The sequence below is a fragment of the Globicephala melas genome, chromosome 5, assembly GCF_963455315.2.
Source record: "Globicephala melas chromosome 5, mGloMel1.2, whole genome shotgun sequence".
Classification (NCBI taxonomy): domain Eukaryota; kingdom Metazoa; phylum Chordata; class Mammalia; order Artiodactyla; family Delphinidae; genus Globicephala; species Globicephala melas.
This window is the reverse complement of record NC_083318.1, coordinates 27984092-28007135: the sequence shown is the minus strand read 5'-3', so window position 1 is coordinate 28007135 and position 23044 is coordinate 27984092. Positions and strand designations below refer to the sequence as shown.

Below are 23044 nucleotides of genomic sequence, written 5' to 3'. Positions count from 1 at the left end.
AAAACAGAATTTTTTGCCAGCACACCTGTCTTACAAGAATGATCAAAGGAAATTATAAGGATGAAAGCATCTGATATCAGACACTACTTTGAATCCACACAAAAAAACAAAAAGCACTGGTAAAGGCAATAATGTAGATAATTACAAAGGATAGTATAATCGCACCATCTTCTCTTGACTGATTTAAAAGCAGTTGCATAAAACAATATGTATATATAATTATATTGTTGGGCCTATAACATACTGAAATATAATATATTTGACAATATCAGCACAAAATACAAAGGTGGAAACAAAGTTGTATTGGAGTAAGGAAATGACACCAAATAGTGACTCACATCCACAGGAAGGAATAAAAAGAACCAGAAAGGAAGGTGTTGAGAAGACAGATTGTATACCAGACAACAAACAAGAAAGATTAGAAAACTATAAATGCCTGAGATATTTAGGATTTAAACTCAACAGAACCCACTGATAATTTGGATAATAGGAAATTAGGGAAAAGAAGGTTTTGCAGATCATTCCTGAGTTTCTTACTTGCAGAAATTAAGGATGGATTTTATTCCTGAGAATCTGTTCACTGAATGAAGACCAGTTTTGAGGAGGAAAATCATGGGTTTGGCCTTGGGTGTGTCGAATATTGAAGTATATTCAAGATATCCAAGTGTAAATGTCGAGAAGGAAGTTGAATATATGGGTCTAGAGTGCAGAAGAAAGGTCTGAGCTGGCTATAATACTTAAATAACTGATTTACTGGTGGTAATTGAAACTGTAAAGTTTAGATGAGCTTATTTGGGAAGAGAATATGGAAAGAAAAGAGATAAGGGCTGGGGACTTCCCTGGTGGCACAGTGGTTAGGAATCCACCTGCCAATGCAGGGGACACGGGTTCGAGCCTTGGTCTGGGAAGATCCCACATGCCGCAGAGCAAATAAGCCTGTGCACCACGACAACTGCTCCTGCGCTCTAGAGCCCGCGAGCCACAACTACTGAAGCCCGTGCTCCTAAAGCCCGTGCTCCTAGAGCCCGTGCTCCGCAGCAAGAGAAGCCACCGCAATGAGAAGCCCGTGCACCGCCAGGAAGAGTAGCCCCCGCTCGACGCAACTAGAGAAAGCCCGCGCACAGCAACGAAGACCCAATGCAGCCAAAAAGCAATAAGTAAATAAACAAATAAATTTATTAAAAAAAAAGAGAGAGAGAGATAAGGCCTTAAGACCAGAGGTTGAGGATCAATATTTAATAGCTAGGTTGAGGATGGTGAACCCACAAAGCAGACTGAGAAAGGCATAGCCAGAGGGATGAAAATAGAACAAGTAGAACCAGGAGAATGTAATACCATATAATTCAAAAGAAAAGAAAAAAATGGTTATTAATTCTGCTTAGGGTTTGAATAAAATTAGAACTGAAAAACTCTAATTTTTTTTTTCTTTTTTTTTTGGCCCCGCTGCGTGGCTTGTGGGATCCTAGTTCCCCGACCAGGGATTGAACGTGGGCCCTTGGCAGTGAGAGCGTGGAGTCCTAACCACTGCACCGCCAGGGAGTGCCCCTCCCCCCTGACACCAAAAGAAACCCTCTAATTTACTGATACGGCAGTTTACTGGTAACCTTTTCAAGAACTGTTTTGGTGGTGTAATAGGAACAGAGGCCACATTGGAGTAAGTTGAGGTCTGACTGGAAGATTGTGGGGAGCAATTCTCCATGGATCTCTTGCATTGAGAACTTTTGTTTAGGACTGTTTTTCAAGGATGTTTGTTAAATGAACAGACTTGGAAGATCAGAATATTGTCTCCTTTTGGAGCAGAGGGCAGATTGTCTGCTACCCAGTGTAATAAAAATGATGGCTCCCTCTGGGACAAACATCAGGCAGATTTGCTTATAGCCCATTGTAAAAGATGAGAGTTCCCTAAGCTCAGAGTTCTTCCGCTGAGACATAAGCCCACTGCATGCAGCATCTACCTGTGCCACTCTGTCACCCTGTGGGACTTAGGAGGTAAAGGGGACCAACATCAACATGAAACTCAGGCTGCTTCCTGTGGCATGAGGAATAAAGTCTTTTGTCTCTGACCGAGGAGGCTTGTGTCTCCTGCCAGTATCCATGAAACCAAGACAGGCTAACTTGTTAACTTGCAAGTAGGATAAAACATCAGCCCCTTCACAGTTCCTGACAAAGATGAAAATATGGAAACAAGCAGAGTGAATTGTTTCAAACAGTTTGGTTATGAAGGAGAAGAAAAGGCAAGGCAGAGCTAGTGGCATTAAGGAGGAAAAATCTAAGCATGTATAAACACTGATGAGAAGCAGCCAACTGAAAGGGGAAGGTTGAATATATATGAGACAGAGGGATAATGGAAAAGGTATAATATAAGGTAGGAAAGGATGCGAGCCTAAGCATAGGTAAGAGAAATTGGACATAGAAAGAGGAATACGTCCTTATTTCTTTATTTGTAACAAAAGAGAATGAAGAGAAGTTGGATGTAAACTTCGGTAGTTGATACATTTAGTATCACAAAGTTAAGGAAACTCTTCTGACTGCTTCTCTTTTTCCTGAGAAATAGGAGGTCAGGTAATTTGCTGGAGGAGAGGGATAAAGAGAGGAGTAGGAGGCAGTTCAAGATTTTAAAAGAAGAGATTTGAAACAGCCCTGTGTAGAGAGCAAAAAAAAAACCCCAAAACAAAAAGAGTAGAGCAGAGAAATGAAGTAGGAATGTACTTGAAGATCTGTTTGGGGTTGTCATAAACTCTTGGCACCCTATGGTGTGACTTTCTCTAGCACCACAGGTACTCAGGTGCAGACATAGAAAATAGTTGTTACTCTAAGATTAGGGTTTCCCCTATTAGACAAAGGAGTTTTATTAAAGTTTTTTAAACTTTGCATCATAGAAATCAAGCTGAATGTGAAAAGTGAAGAAGAGGGCTAGTGGATTGAGAGAAGTTAGAGATGGGACTACAATCCCAGTGAAGTTGAAAAACAGTGGGAGTACAGGTATTCCCTGCTTTCGAAAATTTGCTTTCTGCCACTTCACTTTTATGAAAGACCTACATTAGTTTGTACCTGTTTTCGATAAGCAAAAGAAATCCAAAGAGGATTTTTGCTTTTAAGAAAAAAAGGTGTAAAGCAAAAATAGCATTCAGCATTTGTTTTGTAGCAAGTTAGAGAGGCAGTACACATCCCAAGTAGCTAGAGTGACAACATCAAGCTCCTTCCCCAATAACTACACTCAGCATCTCAGCATCAGGCCACCATAGTTTTGAACTGTGTCTGTGAGCATCTGTGCTTTTTCTCATTTTGTTTTGTGTATCCATTAGCAAGACGTGCCCTAAGATAATTGCTTCTTTGCTTTACACCATTTCAGTTTACGAAAGCTTTTATAGGAACACTTTACTTTTGGATAGCAGGGGAAACCTACAATTGAGTGAACAAGTTGAAAGGAGAAGAGGTTGCAGCAAGAAGATTTAGGAGTTGTTCATTCATTCATTTGTTTCTTCATTCATTTAATAAACCTCAGTTCACAGACTACTATGTGCTATCCAAAAATACTTTTGCTCAGTATGCACATCTTGAAATGTATACCAAAATAAATTTACCTTCCCAGTTATGATTTCCATGGGCTTGGGTTACTGAGGCTGGCTCTGCTTGATAGCTAGGGAAGGTTAACCTAAAGTGGCAAGGAGAAATCAGCATCTTAGTCTTTACTCTGTATTCGTGTTATCTGAATACAATAACCATTTATCCATGTATTCTTACGTAGTTTTTAAACACTTTTAGAAAGTTATATCTAAAAATTTCTACTTGCATAACCCCCATTATTATTTTTAATATTATTAATACATTCTTCATGTTAATTATTGCTCGTAGCAATAAGACCAAATTAATGAGGAAGTTCTTGAGCACTATAGTTAAAAACACAGGCTTCGAAATTAACTAGTAATACTTATTATAATAAATAATAATTAGATGGCATAATGAATGTAAAGTGCTTAACACAATATCTAGCAGTAGAAAACATTCAGTTAATGGTAGTTATTACTACTTTTTTTTTTTTTTTTTTTTTTTGGCTGCATGGCATGTGGGAACTTAGTTCCCCAACCAGGGATCGAACCCATGCCCTCTGCACTGGGAGCATGGAGTCATAACCACTGAACCACCAGGGAAGTCCCAAACCCTACTTCTGCCTCCAAGTTTCAGGCCCTTTTTTTTGTCTGCACTGTGCAGCATGTGGAACCTTAGTTCCCCGACCAGGGATTGAACCCGCATGCCCTGCATTGGAAGTGTAGAGTCTTAACCACTGGCCTGCCAGGGAAGTCCCTAATGGTAGCTATTACTACTTTTTATCATCATAATCATCATCATCTATAGTCCGAACTCTTAGTTCCAAGCAACAAAAATTCAACTTTTACTAGGTTTTGCAAAATAGGAATTTACTGGCTCATGTTATTAAAAAACAACAACAACAACAACAACAACAAAAAACAGGTAGATGCCCTAGCTGGATTCAAGTATTCAAACAACATCAACTATGTAATTTCTTGGCTTTACTTTATATTAGCTTCATTCATAGCCAGCTTTCTCCTCATTGTAATAGTGGGTTGGCCAAAAAGTTTGGTTAATGAGTATGTTGTTCAATAAAGTTCTTGGTAAAAATGAAAAATGTGTCTTTTATTTTTACTTAAAACCAAATGAACTTTTTGGCCAACCCAATAAGATGCCCTCCATTTTGCCAGCTAACCAATATCAGCGGGGGGGAAAAAATGTCACTTTTTCAATAGTTGCAGCAAAAGTCTCAGGTAGAGCTTTCATTGGCCTGTCTTGGGTCACATGCTCATTCCTTAACTAATCATATGCCCAAGGAAATGAAATGTTCTGATTGTTCAGGCCTGGAACTGGGGAATGGGCACACATTCAACCAAAACACATGAACCAAGAGTGGGTGGGGGAGGGTTTTCCCAAAGTTAAATCAAGGTGATACCTGCAGAAGAAAGTAGCATAAAAATCAGACAGGCAAAAAGAGCAGACTTCCAATACTGCACTCGGGAAAACAGCTGAAAGTGAATCTTAAATTGTCACCCACTCAGTGAAAGCCTGTTTATAGAATGTAGCTTGTACTCTTCTTAAAGTAAATAAGAGGCTCTGCCATACTAATGTGCAGATTGTTCCACAGGTAAGGATGTGCCATAGAAAACATCCCACCTCAACTTCTATATAATGAAATTGTCGTTAACACTTGAAGAGAAATACAACTGAATTTAATTATCACAAGAAAGGTGATCATAAGGTATTAATTGTCTCAGGCAGCATGTTACAATAGAAAGAAAATAGAAGTTAAAATCACAAGACATAAATTCTACCAAAACTGTAGTAATAATATTAGTTACCATATACTGAATGACTGTTGTATCTATTCTAAAAGCTTTTTATCTGCTTCCTCATTTTATTATCACAACCCTATGAGGTAGATATTAATATGCTCCTTTCATACCTGGGGAAACCGAGGGTCAGCGGTTAAGTAATTTGCCTTGTATAAGTGACAGAGAAAGATTTGAATCTGTCCACCTTGCTTCCAAAGCCTTTGTTTTTTGTTAATAAGCTGTGTGACTTAACCTCTTATTTCTTGTTTCTGAAGTAAGAGGCTTTGTTTAAATTATCTTTAAGGACCTTTTGCTCTTAATAATCCTATGATTATTTAAGGGTTCACCTTTAATTTCTTTTTTTAAAAATAAATTTATTTATTTATTTTTGGCTGCGTTGAGTCTTCGTTGCTGCACACGGGCTTTCTCTAGTTGCAGCGAGCAGGAGCTACTCTTCATTTCGGTGTACCAGCTTCTCATTGCGGTGGCTTCTCTTGTTGCAGAGCACAGGCTCTAGGCACGCAGGCTTCAGTGGTTGTGGCACAAGGACTCAGTAGTTGTGGCTCGCAGGCCCTAGAGCGCAGGCTCAGTAGTTGTGGCACGTGGGCTTAGTTGCTGTGTGGCATGTGGGATCTTCCCGGACTAGGGATGGAACCCGTGTCCCCTGCCTTGGCAGGCGGATTCTTAACCACTGCACCACCAGGGAAGTCCCCACCTTTAATTTCTCATCACTAATTTTGCATATTTTTAAAGAAGGGTTTTCAATCAATTATAACACCCCTATGTCATTAATTATGGACAAAAATAATATCACTATTTTGCTGAGAACACTTTTTAATGTGTATGTCATAGTCAGTACTATCATATGATCATGAAGGAAACTGTACATTTGACAAATATTCTTCCATTGGGACCTCACATACAAAGAATAAAATTTGGCAAAGACACAAAGTGACTAATGTTAGAACAGGGGGGAAATGCCATCTGCACTTTGCATTGGTTTATTTTATGTGTGAAGTGTTTGTGTGTGTGTGTTTGGTTGGTTGGTTGGATTTTTGCCTAATTGCAACTCGGCCAAGCCTATCTCCTCATTCTTGCTTGGAGTCTTTTTTTTTTTTTTCTCACATTTGAATCTGAATTCTAATCAATACTGAAAAGGCTATGAAAAATTTGCTAAACTGCTGCAAATAGCTTTACCTTGTTTAAATTTTTATATAAGATGAAAATTAAAGTTTGAGCAAGTTTTGTGCTTGATAAACTCACCTTCAAGTGTAAATTGAAAAAAGATGTAATGCAAAAAAGATACTGATGTTGATTTCACTATGTTAAGTGTACTCTTTCTATGAAAAATGAAAATGTGCTTACATAGCTTGTCTTTTTTCAGAGATCAATATTTCTCTCTGCAGCATTAGACAGCTGCTAGCTATTAATAATATAATAATAACTGGAGGGAGTATAACATAGGGATTAATGGTGTTGTCTCTGGAGTAAGAATGTCTGAGTTCATATCATAGCTCCTTCAGTTACTAAGTATAAGTCAATGGCCAGACATTTAACTCTGCTGCAAGTTAGTTGCCTTATCTGCAGATGGTGAAAATAACAGTGCCTCCCTCACAGCCTGTTGGAAAGACTAAACAAGAGAATACATGCACAACACAGTCCCTGCCATATAGTAAGCACTGAGTGTTAGCTTTTCTACTATACCGTTAACAATAGTACCACCACTACTATTACTCTGAAAATTACACACATCTGAGAGTGAGCCAAGGACTCAAGAACTCATCCGTTCATATTAGCCTCTGCTCTTAAAATGCAGTGGTTTAGGAATTGAACTGAGCATGTGAATTTTAGCTAACAGCTCCCATACCTTATAATCTAAATCTAGAACTTATTTACAAATATTTGAACAAATTCACAACTGTACTCATGGGGAAAATAAAATAATTTATGTTACATGTAAAGTTTGTTTTTATTTTTTGAGTTGTTTTTTACCTGATATGTTATTATAGAATATTTCTATTGTTTATTCAACTAATATTTATTATGAGCCTACAATGGGCCAGGCACAATGCACTATACTAAGTACTCATGTTAGTACTATATGATATGGTTTTTGCCTTGAATGACGTGACCTTTCCTATCAAAGATAGTAAGAATAGATATAAAAAGAAATAATTTTAAAATTAAATATTGTGGTGCATGGAATAACGGTTTCTCCCCACCCCCCCCCCAAAGATGTCCACATCTTAATCCTTAGTACCTATGAATATGATACCTTACATGGCAAAAGAGATTTTTGTAGATGTGATCAAATTTAAGGACTTTGAGATGGGGAAATGATCCTGGATTATCTAACTGGACTAGACCTAATCACATGAGTTCTTAAAAACAGAGAACCTTCCCCTGCTGTGGTCAGAGGGAAAAGTTAACTACAGAAGGATGGTCTGAGAGCTGCAACATTGCTGGCTTTGAAGACAGAGGAAGGGGACGAGGAGCCAAGCAATATGGACCTCCTCTAGCAGCTAGAAAAGGTAGAGAAATAGATCCTCTCCTAGAGCCTTCAGAAAGAAACACAATCCTGATGACATAACTTCTAACCTGCAGAACTATAAAGTGATACATTTGTGTTGTTTTAAGCCACTAAATTTGTAGTAATTTTGTATGGCACCAATAGAAAATTAATACAAATACAGTAAATTCTCTCTACCTAAGCTCTGTATGTGGAGAAATAGAATAAGGATCACTGTCCAAAGTTGTATCAGAAGAGCTAGGAAGAATTTTCCCAGAAAACCCACAAAAGTCATCATTCCAAAGTAGATCACATGGCCTTTCCAAAAGCCAGCTTCTAGTGAAGGGAAGGGGATTACTCTTAGACCCATCACCTCTGAAGCTGTAGATGGGATTTTCGTCACATAAAGAATGCAGACTGGATTAAGGTTCGAATAGGAAAGAGGAAAGAGTGAATGGATGCTTATTAATATCCACAACCAAAAAGGACTGCTAATTCCATAAAAATTGATACATTGTTTTGAGATTACTATAATAAATAATACTTTGGAAAAATGAGACCATCTTTTGTTTGGCAAAAAGTGGAGCAGGTAGAAAACCTATCAAGATATTGCTTTAATGCTTGCCAGACACATGATAAATTCTCTCCATCTATTCAACAAATATTTACTGATACAGAAAATACTGTAATGAGATTAACTGTAATGCCAGTGATTTAAGAATGCTGCCTATTTTCTTTTCCATGTTTTTAAGTGTCTTTCCTCTAGGATTATTCAAACCCCCATCCAGTTCATTGCTGGATATCTTTGATGTTTCCACAGAACTTCATTTGTGAACATATGCCGCTTTTAGGCATTCTTCTAGTGACTTTACTTTTTTCCTCTCCTTTAGATTGCCCAGATTAAGAAGTGCTTCAGTAAAGTGGCAAATTTTTAGTAATTATTTAATCTGGTTGATAGGTATTTAGGGGTTCATTGTACTATTTTCTCTAATTTTGTGTGTTTGAAATTTTTCATATTAAAAAAAGAAGCGGCAGGCTGCCACAGCACGCCTAGGCCAGTCCTTATTAGGCCTTCTACTTCCCTTCTCAGTCCCCCCAGCTGCTCCCAGGATCTGAGATGATATGATTAACTGCTGCCTCCCCACCTGGCCTCTAGGAGTTAACTAAGCATTGCAACACCTGCCTCTTCCCCTGAAAAACCCACAAGCAGTTTGTAAAAGAATTCAAAGAAATCTTCAGAAAGAACCATTTCAGATTAGGGTACTTGCTTTGTACTAAAACCACAAAAATACTGAAAAAGTCTTAAAAAGCTTCAGTAACAACAGAAAACCCCAAAGTACAATAAGTGCATAGATTAAAAGAAATTAGAGGTGGTAAAAAAGAAAAAAAAACTTTAATTAAAAAAAAGAGGCCAAAAATGATACCAGCAATGCTAGACACTGGAGTAGAAGAGAGAGTTGAGGGACCAGAAGAATTACAAACTAAATCAAGAACTGTTCAAGTTCTGTCCTAAAGAAAAGAAAGCCTTAATCTCAGGAAAGAACAAGATTTTTGTTTTTCTTTTTTAATATAGTATATTATCATGGAACACATAGAAAAGTATGAGAAGCTGAGAAACATAAAATTGATTACAGCACATCAGTGAAGGAAAAGATAACTTAGAAGTTAAAATACAAAAAATAAGGAAGGGTTAACAAATTATAATTCAAGAGGGTATTATCAGTATAAAAAGGGGTTCATATAAATCCCATTTTATGGATTAGAAAACTGAAGCTCAGGAAAATGAAGTAACTTGGTCAAGGTCATTCACTTGAAGTGTTGGGAGACTAAATCTGAACTCTCCAGATATCTCTACAACATTTGGTTTTTCTCTTTTTTTGGTGGAAATGGAAATCCAAAAGTGATTTATTAAATTATATGTACTTGTTAACTCAAAAATAATTCTGGCTTAAACTTAAAATATAGACTTAACAGTGATGCCCCTTTGAGTCTCATTTTTCCACAACACCAATGACACTGTGTGCTACACAAATTACTGTTATATGGGAAAACACCACCTTAAAATCATATTGAAAATCATTTTTTCTGACTATGGCGAATGAAGTTAGATTTTTTCACTCTCTTTCCTTAAACTGTATATGTAGAACAGAAAATAAGGCATTTTTTTAAACGAAAAAATATTTTTAGTTATTTACGTACTGATTACTGAAATGGTTAAGCTTTGGTTTCTACTAAAGGAATCTAAGTTTGATTCATGTGTTTGAAGAGTGCCTCAAGTTAAGATAATTAACTATTTTTGGCATAGACAGCAAAATTAATGGCATTTAATACTTACCTGTTATTATGTGAAACCCTATACCTAAAGTCTTCTTTTTACACATGAGTAATTTTCTACCTTGCACCTACTATGAGCAAGTATATGTTCAATAAATAATTACTGATTTGAATCATCACTCCTAAAAGAAATTAGGTTTAATAAATTATAATTACAACTATGTCATCTACATGACAGTTTTTCTTTTGTGACTGCATTAGGGGCTAGTGAAGAGAGGGAAACTATACCAATTATTTTAACAAAGATAATCTAATATAAAGAATTGTTGGAAACAACCTAAGTGTCCATCATCGGATGAATGGATAAAGAAGATGTGGCACATATGTACAACGGAATATTACTCAGCCATAAAAAGAAACGAAATTGAGCTATTTGTAATGAGGTGGATGGACGTAGAGTCTGTCATACAGAGTGAAGTAAGTCAGAAAGAGAAAGACAAATGCCGTATGCTAACACATATATATGGAATTTAAGAGAAAAAAATGTCATGAAGAACCTAGGGGTAAGACAGGAATAAAGACACAGACCTACTAGAGAATGGACTTGAGGATATGGGGAGGGGGAAGGGTAAGCTGTGACAAAGCGAGAGAGTGGAATGGACATACATACAGTACCAAACGTAAAATAGATAGCTAGTGGGAAGCAGCCGCATAGCACAGGGAGATCAGCTCAGTGCTTTGTGACCGCCTAGAGGGGTGGGATAGGGAGGGTGGGAGGGAGGGAGATGCAAGAGGGAAGAGATATGGGAACATATGTATAACTGATTCACTTTGTTATAAAGCAGAAACTAACACACCATTGTAAACCAATTATACTCCAATAAAAATGTAAAAAAGAATTGTTAAGTAGGCATTGAAGAATAGAAAAGGCAAAAACATTAAGGCAGTGATATTCAAAAGATGGTAAAAAGACAGCATCATAAGCATCCCCTGGAACTTGCTAGAAGTACAAATTCTCAGACTCCAAACCCCACTCATGGCTTACTAAATCAGAAACCCTGGCAGTGGGCCAGCAGTCCATGCTTTAAAAGCCCTCCAAGGGATCGTAACTTATACTAAATTTTAAAAACCACTGCACTAAAGTAGGCTAGAGGGCCACAGACAGTAACAGCAGGAAGCAGCAACCACTCCTGGGCCTGAGGGAGTAAAGAAGAGAGGTAGAATACTAAAACTGAGAAGACTGGGGACAGCCCCATCCCATGCAGCTGAAACTCAGACCTCCAAGAACTGATCACTGCTCACCTGGTGCTGGTGTTTCTGAGCTCAAAGGAGAGACACCATAGGCCTTGGGAACCAGATATCTGAGGAAAAGGAACCCACAAGTTTGATCTGGTGTCTCAAGAAGGCACATTGAGATTGGTTCTGCAAGTGTTGGGAAGCCACTAAATTGAGATCAGTGGCTGCTACCGGAAGGACCTACTACTGCCAGAGTGAACTATGACTAGAGACTGACAGGATCAAGAAACCCATGAGAGGCAAACAAGGAAAGAGCAAATCCCTTCCTCCTCCAGCTGTGCAGTGTCTCTCTAGTTCCTCTATTGGCAGAGCCTAACAGGGAGACAGATTGTTTCCAGAATTCCAAAGGGTGGGATTGAAGCTGAGAGATAGTAGCTTAATTAACTGACATAAAGACCATAATTGTAGTAAGACTGAGAGGTAATAGAAATAGTACTTAATTTTTGGTATCTATAATTGGGTACAGATGGACATTTTCTAGGCGACTGATATCTAGGTAGATTTTTGGGCTTATATTACAAAATGATTCCTATTTGGAGACTATATGTTTCTCCTGATGAGATTAATAAGAAACATTTAGGACATCTATAGAATCTGGACAGGAAACTACGCAAGGACCTACACTGAAGTGTTCTTAGCTCCCCAGCTAAAACTGAAAGATCACAGCTGTAATAGCTGAGGATGGCTCAATAGTAGCAGCAAGCCCTGCTCCAGTCAGCTGAGGCTGGGTTCCTTAAAGTCTTAGTGTCAAAGGAATGGACTAAAAAAGAGGCTTATTTACCAGGACAGAGCAATCAGAGCCTGCCTCTGTTTTTGATGACAATCAAAAGGAACATCCCCAAGTGTTATTGAATAATTATCAGAAGTGTGCCCAGTACATACTTTGGAAGATAAAGAAGAACTGTGAGATAGTCATTATTCTTAAAGACCTTCACCTATTTCTCATTTTATGTTTATGTTTTGTTTTGTCTTGTTCTGTTTTTTTAAGGATATTGAAGAATCACAAAACCCCACTGGCGAGCCTGTTGGAGATGACTACAAAAAGATGGGAACACTTTTTGGTGAACTGAACAAAAACCTCATCAACATGGGCTTTACAAGGATGTATTTTGGAGACCAAATTGTAGAACCAGTAATAGTCATTTTCTTTTGGCTTATGCTGTGGTTCCTTGGCCTACCAGCCCTTGGACTAGTTGCTATTCTTTGCCTTGTCATTATTTATGTGCAACAGTAAAATATGGCCGAATGAACTACTGACATTTGGCAGCCATATATATAATTAGTGAAGTTATGTATTTCACCACATAAAGGCTGAAAATTTTGCCTTGTTTCAAATTGTGTGCTGTTTTGTAATTAAATTTATAAGTTGATGTTGTTATAAAATTAAACTCAACTCGATTATAACAGGGTTGAATATATATTTTGTAGCTTATTCATAACTCTTGTTTAACTACTGTGATCTGTGCCCACTTTTAAACACTCCTATTCCCATGCCAAATCTTGAATAACACCAAAAAGTGAGCAGGGAATGTTCCCCTGTTCACTCTTCTAAATGTTCTAAAACATTTTAGAAGAAAAAGGATGAAACAAGCAGCTAAAAATAAGTTGTAATTGGAGAACTGCTCCCCACCTACCCCCACCAAATAAACCCATATTATCTGGGAAATAATTTGAACTTCCATTGTCCCTGCTTAGCCCAAACCAATATAAATGATAACTTCTATATACTAACTTAATATTTTGATGAAAATCAGTAAAGCTGGCACATTTTCTAAAGATTGAAAAGAAATATATTTATTATTGCTGGGGAAACTTCCCAAGTTAAATGTAACTTTTTTATAATGTAATATTTGGGCTTAGAATCACTTCAGTATGTCATTTGGAGTTTTAGACAGTTTTGGTGCTAAGTACTTTTTGTGAATTTTTAAAGTCTCATAAGCCAGGTTCATAGTTGGCTGTACCCCATGGTAATGAATATTTTCTTGTATCTAACCAGTTGTGTATTTTTTTCCTAGAGAGGCATTTTCAGTGTATTTTTTTCAGAAATTTATATTTTTTAGTTCTTTTATAGCAATTATTCTAAGATTTTAAAAATCTATTTCCTATCTTGACATGGATATTTTTCCCCCCAAAATTGATTTGTATTATGGCTGAAATTATTTACTATTTCTTTAAAAAAAAAATCATCTCATTTTCTTTGATATCTGTACTAGAAAGTACAGTATTACAGTATAAAACCAAATGCTTAAATTTGGAACTCAGCAGCCAATTGTATAATATTCCTCTAAGGCTAAAGCCAAGATAGTAATTGGCCAGGCATGTTATTAATGTGTCTTAATTCAGCACTTTGGGGTTTTATATTGAAATAAGCATTTCTTTCAATATACTTAGAAAATGAAAATGGCTTACTGATATTTTGGATTTTGTTAGAGAATCTAAAATCTTTACACTTTCATCTGAAAGACTTTCTATGTAGACAAACGATAGGTAGTTAAGATAATTATCTAGACATTTAAGTTAAATAGAGGAAAAATGGAACAATGGAGCATTTTTATCTTTGGCAGGGCAATAACTAAAGTGTGTAATGTGTTTACTATTCTACTTTATAAAGTTTTTATCCAATTCTAGTTTTAAAATTTATTCTATAAGTTCTCAGTGTCTTCCATTCCGAAGCAGAAAAATGATGAAAATGTTCAATTTAGATTTCTAAAATTAGATCATCCTGAACCAACAATACCAGTCAGAGGGCACTAAAAAGTATTGTGCATTTGTATAAATACAGAACTTTTGAAGTTTGACTTAAAAAAAAGACTTTGTACTATATTATTGTGTTTTTATTGGATTTGTAATATTTTTATAGAATATTTTATAGAACCTGGCATAAGTGCGAGTTATTTGAAAAGGTGTCTTTATTTGTGTCCAGTAGAATTGAGAGGTTTTTAATAGAAGTCATGAGATTTTGTATATCTGCATTCAATATTAAAAAGTGTATTCTTTTCTAATACTACTAAGAATTTTAATTTCCTTTTGGAATGTAAAAAGATATAGTATGCATAATAAAAGCTCTGGTTCCACCAGTGCCTAATATTGACAATATTTTAAAAGTAAGTTTTAATTGTAATTATTTAGTATACGGTCAAATACTATGCATCTACACACTGCTGTTAATAGAATATATATTAAATTCTATAAAGAAATGAGATATTTTGCTGCTATTCTTTTGGCATATATTATTAGAGCAGTATACCATCAAATTATTTGCTTTTATAGGGAAAAAACAAACTTTGCTCATTTGATGGAAATAAAATATTTTCTCTTATGAAATATAATAGAATGCAAATTATACTGATATCTTGAAATGAAAAGAAACTGGTCATTTCTTTGCTTCATGATATAAGGCAGGGGTCCCCAACCCATGGGCCACAGACCGGTACAGTCGGGGGCCTGTTAGGAACAGCAGGAGGCGAGCAGCGGGCGAGCGAGCGAAGCTTCGTCTGCCGCGACGCACTACCGCCTGAACCATCGCTCACATTACCGCCTGAACCATTGCCACCCGCCTCACCCTGTCCATGGAAGAAAAGGCTTTCACAAAACCGGTCTCTGGCGCCAAAAAGGTTGGGGACCACTGGTATAAGGAATTTGTTCAAAAATGGTTCTCAGGGACTTCCCTGGTGGTCCAGTGGTTAAGACTCCGTGCTTCCACTGCAGGGGGCCCAGGTTCAATCCCACATGACGCGCAATGAGGCCAAAAAAAAGTGAGGGGGAGGAGAAAAAATGACTCTCCATCATTTCAATCTCAGATACGAGCCAGTTTTAGAAACCAGTACTGCTATGAATAAAGAGATAAAAGTTACAAGGCTGCATTACTAGATTAGTGTATATATCACTCATACCACCAGCCCTCGATTCAAAGGGAAACGGTCAAGACCTACAAGTAAACTGACTATAGTTGAATAATTCAATTTTCATTAAGGGAAAAACTCAGTTTTGTAGAATTCAGTTGTCTCATATGTTAAGCTGTCATATACAAGGCATTCTTCCGTTCCTAGGCACCAGTCAGATCATTCTTGGTCCAGTAGTGTGCTGGAGCCAGCATTCACTGGCTTGCAAGAGCCAACTGCATACATTTTATCCCTACTCTGCCTTTAGTGACATCAAGTTGGTGGCTTGTCATTGAGTATGGGGGCAGTATTTACACTATAAAAACTGGCAAACACAACAAATCAGGGCTCTTTTTTCCCAGCAAGCCAGTTGTTAAACATATGCCAGCACATCACTGATTAGCCACTCTAGAGGCCCCATTTCCATTTCTACTCCTACAAATATAAAGGAAGCATATTAAGGGAAATCCCCATGGACCCATCCAGAAACTGTATTTGAATCTTTTCCATGTGGGAACTATGGACCATGGGTGTCTTCTGACCACGTATATCTCTGTTTAATCACATTTTGATCAGAGAAAATCTCTCCGGGCTATCACTAATCTGCAAATCCATTAAAGACTATCCAGATGATCAGGAAATAAGAAACAGTTACAGAACTGATAGAGGGCACATTACAGCCTAAGTAAAGTTCTGTTGTAAAGTATTAACCTCAAAATAATCAAAGCTAGGTATTGAGCAATAAAGGACTGTTTGTTTGGTTTGTGATTATTTTGAGTTATTTTACAAAAGTTTATTGATTTCACTTTATTTTAAATGTTTTCATTGCAAACTAATGGCTTTACAAGGTCAAAGAAGAGAAAAAAATCAAATAAGACTTTCATACCTATTAGGACTTCTAGTACTGGACTTGACCAAGGAGAATATAAACTAATGTACAAATTACGGCTTCGTACTATTGCTGGACTTAAGTGTATTTTGTAAGTCATATTTCTCTGCCCAACCCTTAATTTTTGGTGTTTTGACGGTTCTCTCATCTCTCTACACCTTGCCCTGGGCAGTATCACCACTCCCATGGCTTCAGTTACCATTTCATACTAACAGCTCTCCAGTCTACATCTCCAGTTCAGAGAGTTCCATACAGAATATAAGATTCATACATTCAGTTGCTTGCCCAACATTTGTACTTGCTTAGCCCTTAGTACCCCAAATTTAATATGTCCAAAAAGGAACTCAACATCTTTCTCCCAAACTTTTTCCTCTTCCTGTTTCCAGTCTCAGCAAATGACAAAATCCCCTCCTACACTGCCCACATTGTAACCAGTCACCAAGCCCTGCTCTTTTACTTCCTAAAAGTATCTTTAACCTTTCCACTTCTCTCCATTCCCAGTATCACTTAGTCCATGCCATCATCCATAGATTGCTATCTCAGAATCCTCATTGGTCTCCTGCCTTCGTTTTTCCACTTTATAATCAGAATAATCTTTCTAAAATGTGACTCTAATCTCCTTGGCCTAAATCTCTTCAATGGCTTCCTGTTACCATTATGATAAAATCCTTACTCCTTAATATGTTTTACAAGGTCCTTCATGAACTGGTTCTTACAGACCTCACCTCTCTCTACTTCCACTTTCTCTTTCCAAGATTCACTATTTTGTTTTCAGTTGAGTGATGTGTTTCTCCCTTCCATGACTCTGTGCATACTTTACCTTCTTTCTTTAACTCCTCCCTACCAAACTGACCAACATATCCACGACTGTAAGGCCGCAATTTAGACATCGCGTCCCCGGGGCAAACTTCTCTGACTCTTTTAAATCCAGTTTTGGTACTTCACGTGCTTTCAGAGAACGCTGTATTTCCCCTATCAGCATTTATCATGCTATTGACATATTGTAAAAGCTTATGGTCAGCTTCTTCCATTAAACAATAGGCTTCATACCGCAGAAAACATGTCTCTCGTGTTCATAACTGCACTGTCTAACACTGCCTGGCATACAGTATGTGTTCAAAATCTTTGTCAAATGAATAAATCACCTTCATTTATTCATGCTCTCCCCAGAGTACATTAACAGAAGATCTAGAGTTGGTTGTACTTCAGAGTTTTTTGACTCCAAAAATGTACTTATTGTGCATAGAGTGATTGATGTATATGTTATCATTTATAAAGTTTATTCGCTTTTGATGGAAGAATATTGCTGTTATTTGCATACATATACAGTATTGCTACTATATGCTTGCCTTTTTTAGGAGAAAATGTATTTTCAGTGCTGTGCTTGGTGGAATCACTGTTTCTCCAAAATGCATAGGGTCACTCATGTTACCTGAGTAACATATAAAAAATATTTCATATTTTTCCAGTATTTTTCAATAGACCTTTATTTACTAAACTTTAATTTTCTAAAACTCTCAGAATTGTGAGCAGGAATTCTCAAGTATGTAAGCTTGGTATTTTGGGCTCCAGAATAAATACTTTGTTATTCTTTCTAATAAATAATACTCTTTCACACCCCTGCATTCTGAGTCTCCCTTCTGACTCCTTATATTGTGTTCTACTTGTCAGTTAACTGCTGCCACATCAAGTTTGGAAATTGTCACCTGAGAGTGAAAACAGCTTATTTTCCTCATCCATATTGCTGGAGCAGAAAGCCAAGGCCTGATATGTGTATAGCTTCCCAGGCAATAGAGTAGTGGGAAAATCTAGATCAATAACAACCAAATTGTATTTCTTCTTTCTGTTGACTACTGTGTAAATTAGAATTATTGAATGAGCTTAGCAGGAGCCTGCTAAGATTCAGAACTTGGTCATTCGTATGCTTATTAAATTTGAATTGTTATCTTTTCAGCAGCTAAAGTTTTTTGTTTTTTTTTTTTGAGGGGAGCCGAGTTCAAAGGTGGGACCACAGTATAGTTTTAACAGGTACCATCTTGGACTTTTTTTTTTTTTGGAATTTTTGAATTTTATATATTTTTTTATACAGCAGGTCTTATTAGTCATCCATTTTATACACATCAGCAGCTAAAGTTTTATCATTTAACCTTTCATCAAGTTAATCAGTTGGAAATTTCTTTGCTAGTTTTCCAAAGCACCATAGAATATAGTGACTTTTACTACAAGACTATGGACCTTTTTTGTTACGGGTTTACCCCTGTATTACAAGAGGCTAGCTGATGGTATATTTTTTAATGTGAGATTTTTTTTAAAGGGAAGAATGAAAACTCTATATACAATATAGTTAGTTATACCATAGCTGCTTTAAGACAAAATCTTAAGAATTATTTTTGTGGGGCTAGGGGAGTGAGATATGTAAAGACTCAATATTTGAGAATATGTGCCATCTACTGAATGCCCTCCTCTGGTCTGTCATGATAACTTGTTATATATTTTCCTGGTTTTACATATGTAATATAAAAAATATTCATGTCTATTATTTAATGTATTTTCAGCTTTTTAAAAGGCACAAGAGTATATGTGTAAATGTAACATACAAATAAAGATCAAGAAGAAACAATTACACTCCTTAGATGTTGGTTTGGAAAGATGAACCTACATAAATTAATCTTGCACAAAACCATAATGATGATTTTTCATATAAGGTGAAACATTGTTTAATTGTTGGATCAGTGGCCTTCAAAGGTTTTAGTTTGTTTTGCTTTAAGTGAAATCTTACATAAATATCCAATATTTATAAATGATAAAAGCAGAGCTGCTATAATTGATTTTGCTGTAGGTCCCAGTTCCCTGGGCGGCAGACTCTGGGAAGACATTAGCATGCGAGAAATTTATTAGGGAGTGCTCTGGGATCAACACCTGTGAAGGAAGTAAAAGAAGCAGGATTGGGCAGTTCAATACAGTCACAGCAAGGCCTCAGTGACTCTACCGGGTGCTCCCAAACAGGGATGACCCTTAGGGATTGACCTATAGTTGGGACAAGGGAGCCCTCTTCAGCCAAAAGTAACCGCCAGAGAGGACTGACAGCTGGGGGTTGTCCTCTAGCAGCATTCCAGCAGCCATCAGAGAACCTTTGGTTCTGAAGGAAGGGTCTGAGCAGCACAACACAGCATCCACGTAGACTCTATTCTTTTCTCACCTCATCTTCCATGATCCCTGAGCCGCTTCCAAAAACCTCACTCTTCAGAGTACAGAATGAAGATGACTAACTTAAGTAATAAACTCATTGGTCAAGGTAGGTTAAAAAATTTTAAAACGGGTACAACCTTTATTCTGTTGTGTTGCCTGCTTCTATTATGAGATTCAGGTCTCCAATTATGATAAAGTTTTAGTTGACTAAACACTATGCCCAGAGTTCAAAAACGGCTTGAAGTTATTACAAACAGGTGGGCAAATGATTGACAGAAAGGCCCATTACTTAAAATCAGGAGTAGGAAATCTATGAAATTTTGTATATGTAAACTGCTTACGCCAAAATTTATGCTAATAAGTCCCTCAGATAGTGCCTACAAGACATCAGGACAAACCATCAGGGCGTGTCTTGGGAGCTAGGTAGGTTCAAGCCTAGACGTAGGTAAGTGTCTTGTGCTTTCTGGCCCCTTTCCCAAGTTCCAAAGCAGTTTTAATCCTCAAACTTTTGGAGCATTTTTAAAATAAAATTTTCAATGGCAGAGCAGAACTCACTTGTAAAGAAACCATATTCCCCTTGCCCCCAACACACTACTGCAACTGATTTATGACTTGTGGAGATTTGGCCCGAATCATGGCTTTTCTATTTATTTTTAGCACAAAAGTCTCAGCAGCTGAATTTGGTAATTCAGTAGGCACTTGAACTTTCTCCAGTCTTGGCCCAGAATATTTTGGGGGCCCCTAAGAGTAATTTTACTTACTATTTTTATCCCTGGAATTTTAGGAGTGAGCAAGATCAAGCAAGACAGTGGCCCCAAGCCAGTTATATACTAAAGCTATAGCACTGTTTAGGCATGATTTCTCTCTTTGGTTATAGAAAAATTTTAGAAAAACGTACAGATAAAAAGATCGGATAAAAAGATCTCTTTATGTTAGACATGAATTTTAGACATGAATTTAAGACTTGGTTCTGCACTTACTAACTGTATAATTTGTATAAGTCACACCCACATCTCTTTAAACTCCAAGATTCTCACCTGTAAAATGGGGTAATTTTATGTAAGGCTGAATAAATTATCGCATATCTTATCGTAGTGCCTTACACATAGCCAGCTTTCAATAAACGACAGTCATTAAATATAAACATTCACACATAAGAGAGGACATTCTTCATTATCCATGGATACATTCAGAGCCATAAAAGGTGAGTATTTTATTGTTGCCAAAAGATAGATAAATACAAGCGAATTCTATTACAATGCTATGGTTCACAATTCTTCATGATTGAAACTTCTGTGAATTGTCTTATTAATTTCAACTATTAGTGCTTCATGAATCAAAATGGTCATAAAAATAAGGAATCAAAAAAAAAGAAATAAGGACTCAAGAGCCTAAAGACTTGAATAGAAATGAACTATCCTCTGTACAACCACACCTTCCTTAACGAGATGTTGTTTTCTCGAAACACCTGCTTACCACAATACCATGCACTTTCTACTGCTCCTTTGCCTTAGTAAACTTAGGTGCAGAATCACACTCACCAATGCATACACAATTCTGCTGTGGATTTGCACAGTTTATAAAATGAAATCAATTCTGAAAATACTTTTCTAAGTTTTACTCCATTGCATAGGCCAAGAATACTATGTTATGTTTATAGAATTGCAAACGGTATCTTGCTTTGATTCCAAAGTGAAATTTCAGACTAATCTGTTGGTTTATATGTTATATTACATTTTCAATGTGCACTAGAAATGTTATCACCAAGATATATATAATTGAACACTAGTACTCTCACATAAAAAATCCGTTACATACATGGATACATTCTGTACACAGGTAGATAGTATAAGCCAGTAAAGATTATTAATATATAGTGTTTAAAAGAGTTTTATTAATTTGTTCATGAAGTCTTATCTTTTTAGTCTGTAAAAACATGCTAAAAGCATATTATGATCTTAATTTCTATTGTAGTAAATCTTCAATTACATCGCTCCACCCTGGGTTTCTCTTTCATACTTCCTTTTCTTTTAAGTATTCTCCCTACCTGAAAAGTGAAAGTTCCTCAAATCAGATGTTTATGGATATGAATGTTTTATAATAAACTATGGCATATCTTTAGTGCCATCTCCTAGCGCACTTCAGAACTGGTTCTCCCACATTTTCCTTAACTGTCAGTTTATGCTTTCAGATATTTTTATAAGATGCTCAGATAGAGCTAATGTTGGCAAAATAGAGCTCTCCTCAGGCATTTCTTCCTTTTTCAACTTGTAAGAAACATTTCTTGAGAGCTCCATGCCTAGCTACCTAATCATCACAATCTCCTTCCTCTGTAATGGAAAGATACTGTGCTTTTCCTTCCCCTGCCATATCACTGACACTCAAGTCAATGACAGGCTTTTTTTCCACCAGCCTGACTTGCAAAAGACCTAGGGTAACAAAGAAGACATTATTTTTGTAATGCAGAAAGGTTTAGACACAAAAAGGCCTGAACTTCCATGCCTGTTTTAAATTGCAGGTGCTTTACTGATATCATTTACTAGTGCTAGGTGCTGCTGCTTCACCTCTGCCAAAGCAAGTAAGACAAACTGCTGTGAAAACTACCTCTTTACTAGGTGAGTCACTTCTCTCCATCAGTGCCTAGTGGAAGTGGTCACATCAGGAAAAAATGATCCTAGTGAATCCTCAAAGTATTTCTAAACTCCGTACTTCATCTCTTCATTGCCATCTAGTCAAAGAGCAAGGTTGTTGCCCCACCTTCCCGATTCTTCTATTTCCTCTAATGTTGACCGAGCTTCCAGTTCTATGCAGGGCTTTGTGCCTCATAGAACCATGTTTTTCAATACAATCTAATCTTCAGAGGAGGCCTAGAGAATGGACAATAATTTTTTTTCATAGATTTGGCACATATAATCATAGCAAGACTGAAAGGAAACTTGCTGTGAGACACCATCTGTTGCCAACTTTTTTCTTTACGGAACAAGGAACATCAGTATGAACTCATGTTTAGCCTAATATAGATACAGATAAATAAAGACAGAAATAAGTATAGATATGAGTATATGCAATGGCTTAGTATTGAAAGAGTTCAGGACATGCCACCCCAAAATATACCACTTTGGTACATTGATTATTTTGAGCTGAAAGCACCTGAAAAGCCGCAAATGCAGAGGAGGCTTTCTCTGAACTCCCCTTATCTGCCTAAAGACAGATCCTCTAAAAGGAACTCAGTCATAAATCCTCTTGACATGAGTTTCATCAACCAGGGAACATTGACACCTATCACAGGGGAGATGACTAGTGGACACCACAGCCAGATACACTTTGTCACAAACCATCATACCTCCCATCTCCCATTCTTCTAAGAGCCCACTCAACCTTCCTAAAAATAATTTTCTAAATTGCCTACATCCCCACTCCCCTTCCCCTATTAAGATGGTATATAAGTTCTCAAATCTCACCGATTGGCGGGGTGAGGGTTAATTCGTTTTTTTTCCTGTGATGCTCCCATGCATGAAATATTAAAATTTAATGAATTTGTATACCTTGTCTCCTATTAATCTGCCAGTCGTCAGTTTATTTCAAAGACACAGCTATCCAATCCAGGAGGATAGAGGGGAAGTCTTTGCTTCCCTGCAGCACACACTCATATATTTCCAAA

At 37.0% G+C, this 23044-nt stretch overlaps 1 protein-coding gene across 1 annotated transcript in view; it reads left to right on the top strand.

The window, feature by feature from the left end:
- Positions 1-14428, top strand: part of FAM241A (family with sequence similarity 241 member A) — a 37051-nt gene extending 22623 nt beyond the window's left edge. Inside the window, exon 2 of the mRNA XM_030864058.3 lies at positions 12413-14428. Within this exon, the coding sequence (XP_030719918.1) occupies positions 12413-12658 (246 nt within the window). The 3' untranslated portion in view covers positions 12659-14428. The remainder of the gene's footprint in view (positions 1-12412) is intronic.
- The last annotated feature ends 8616 nt before the right edge of the window (positions 14429-23044 follow it).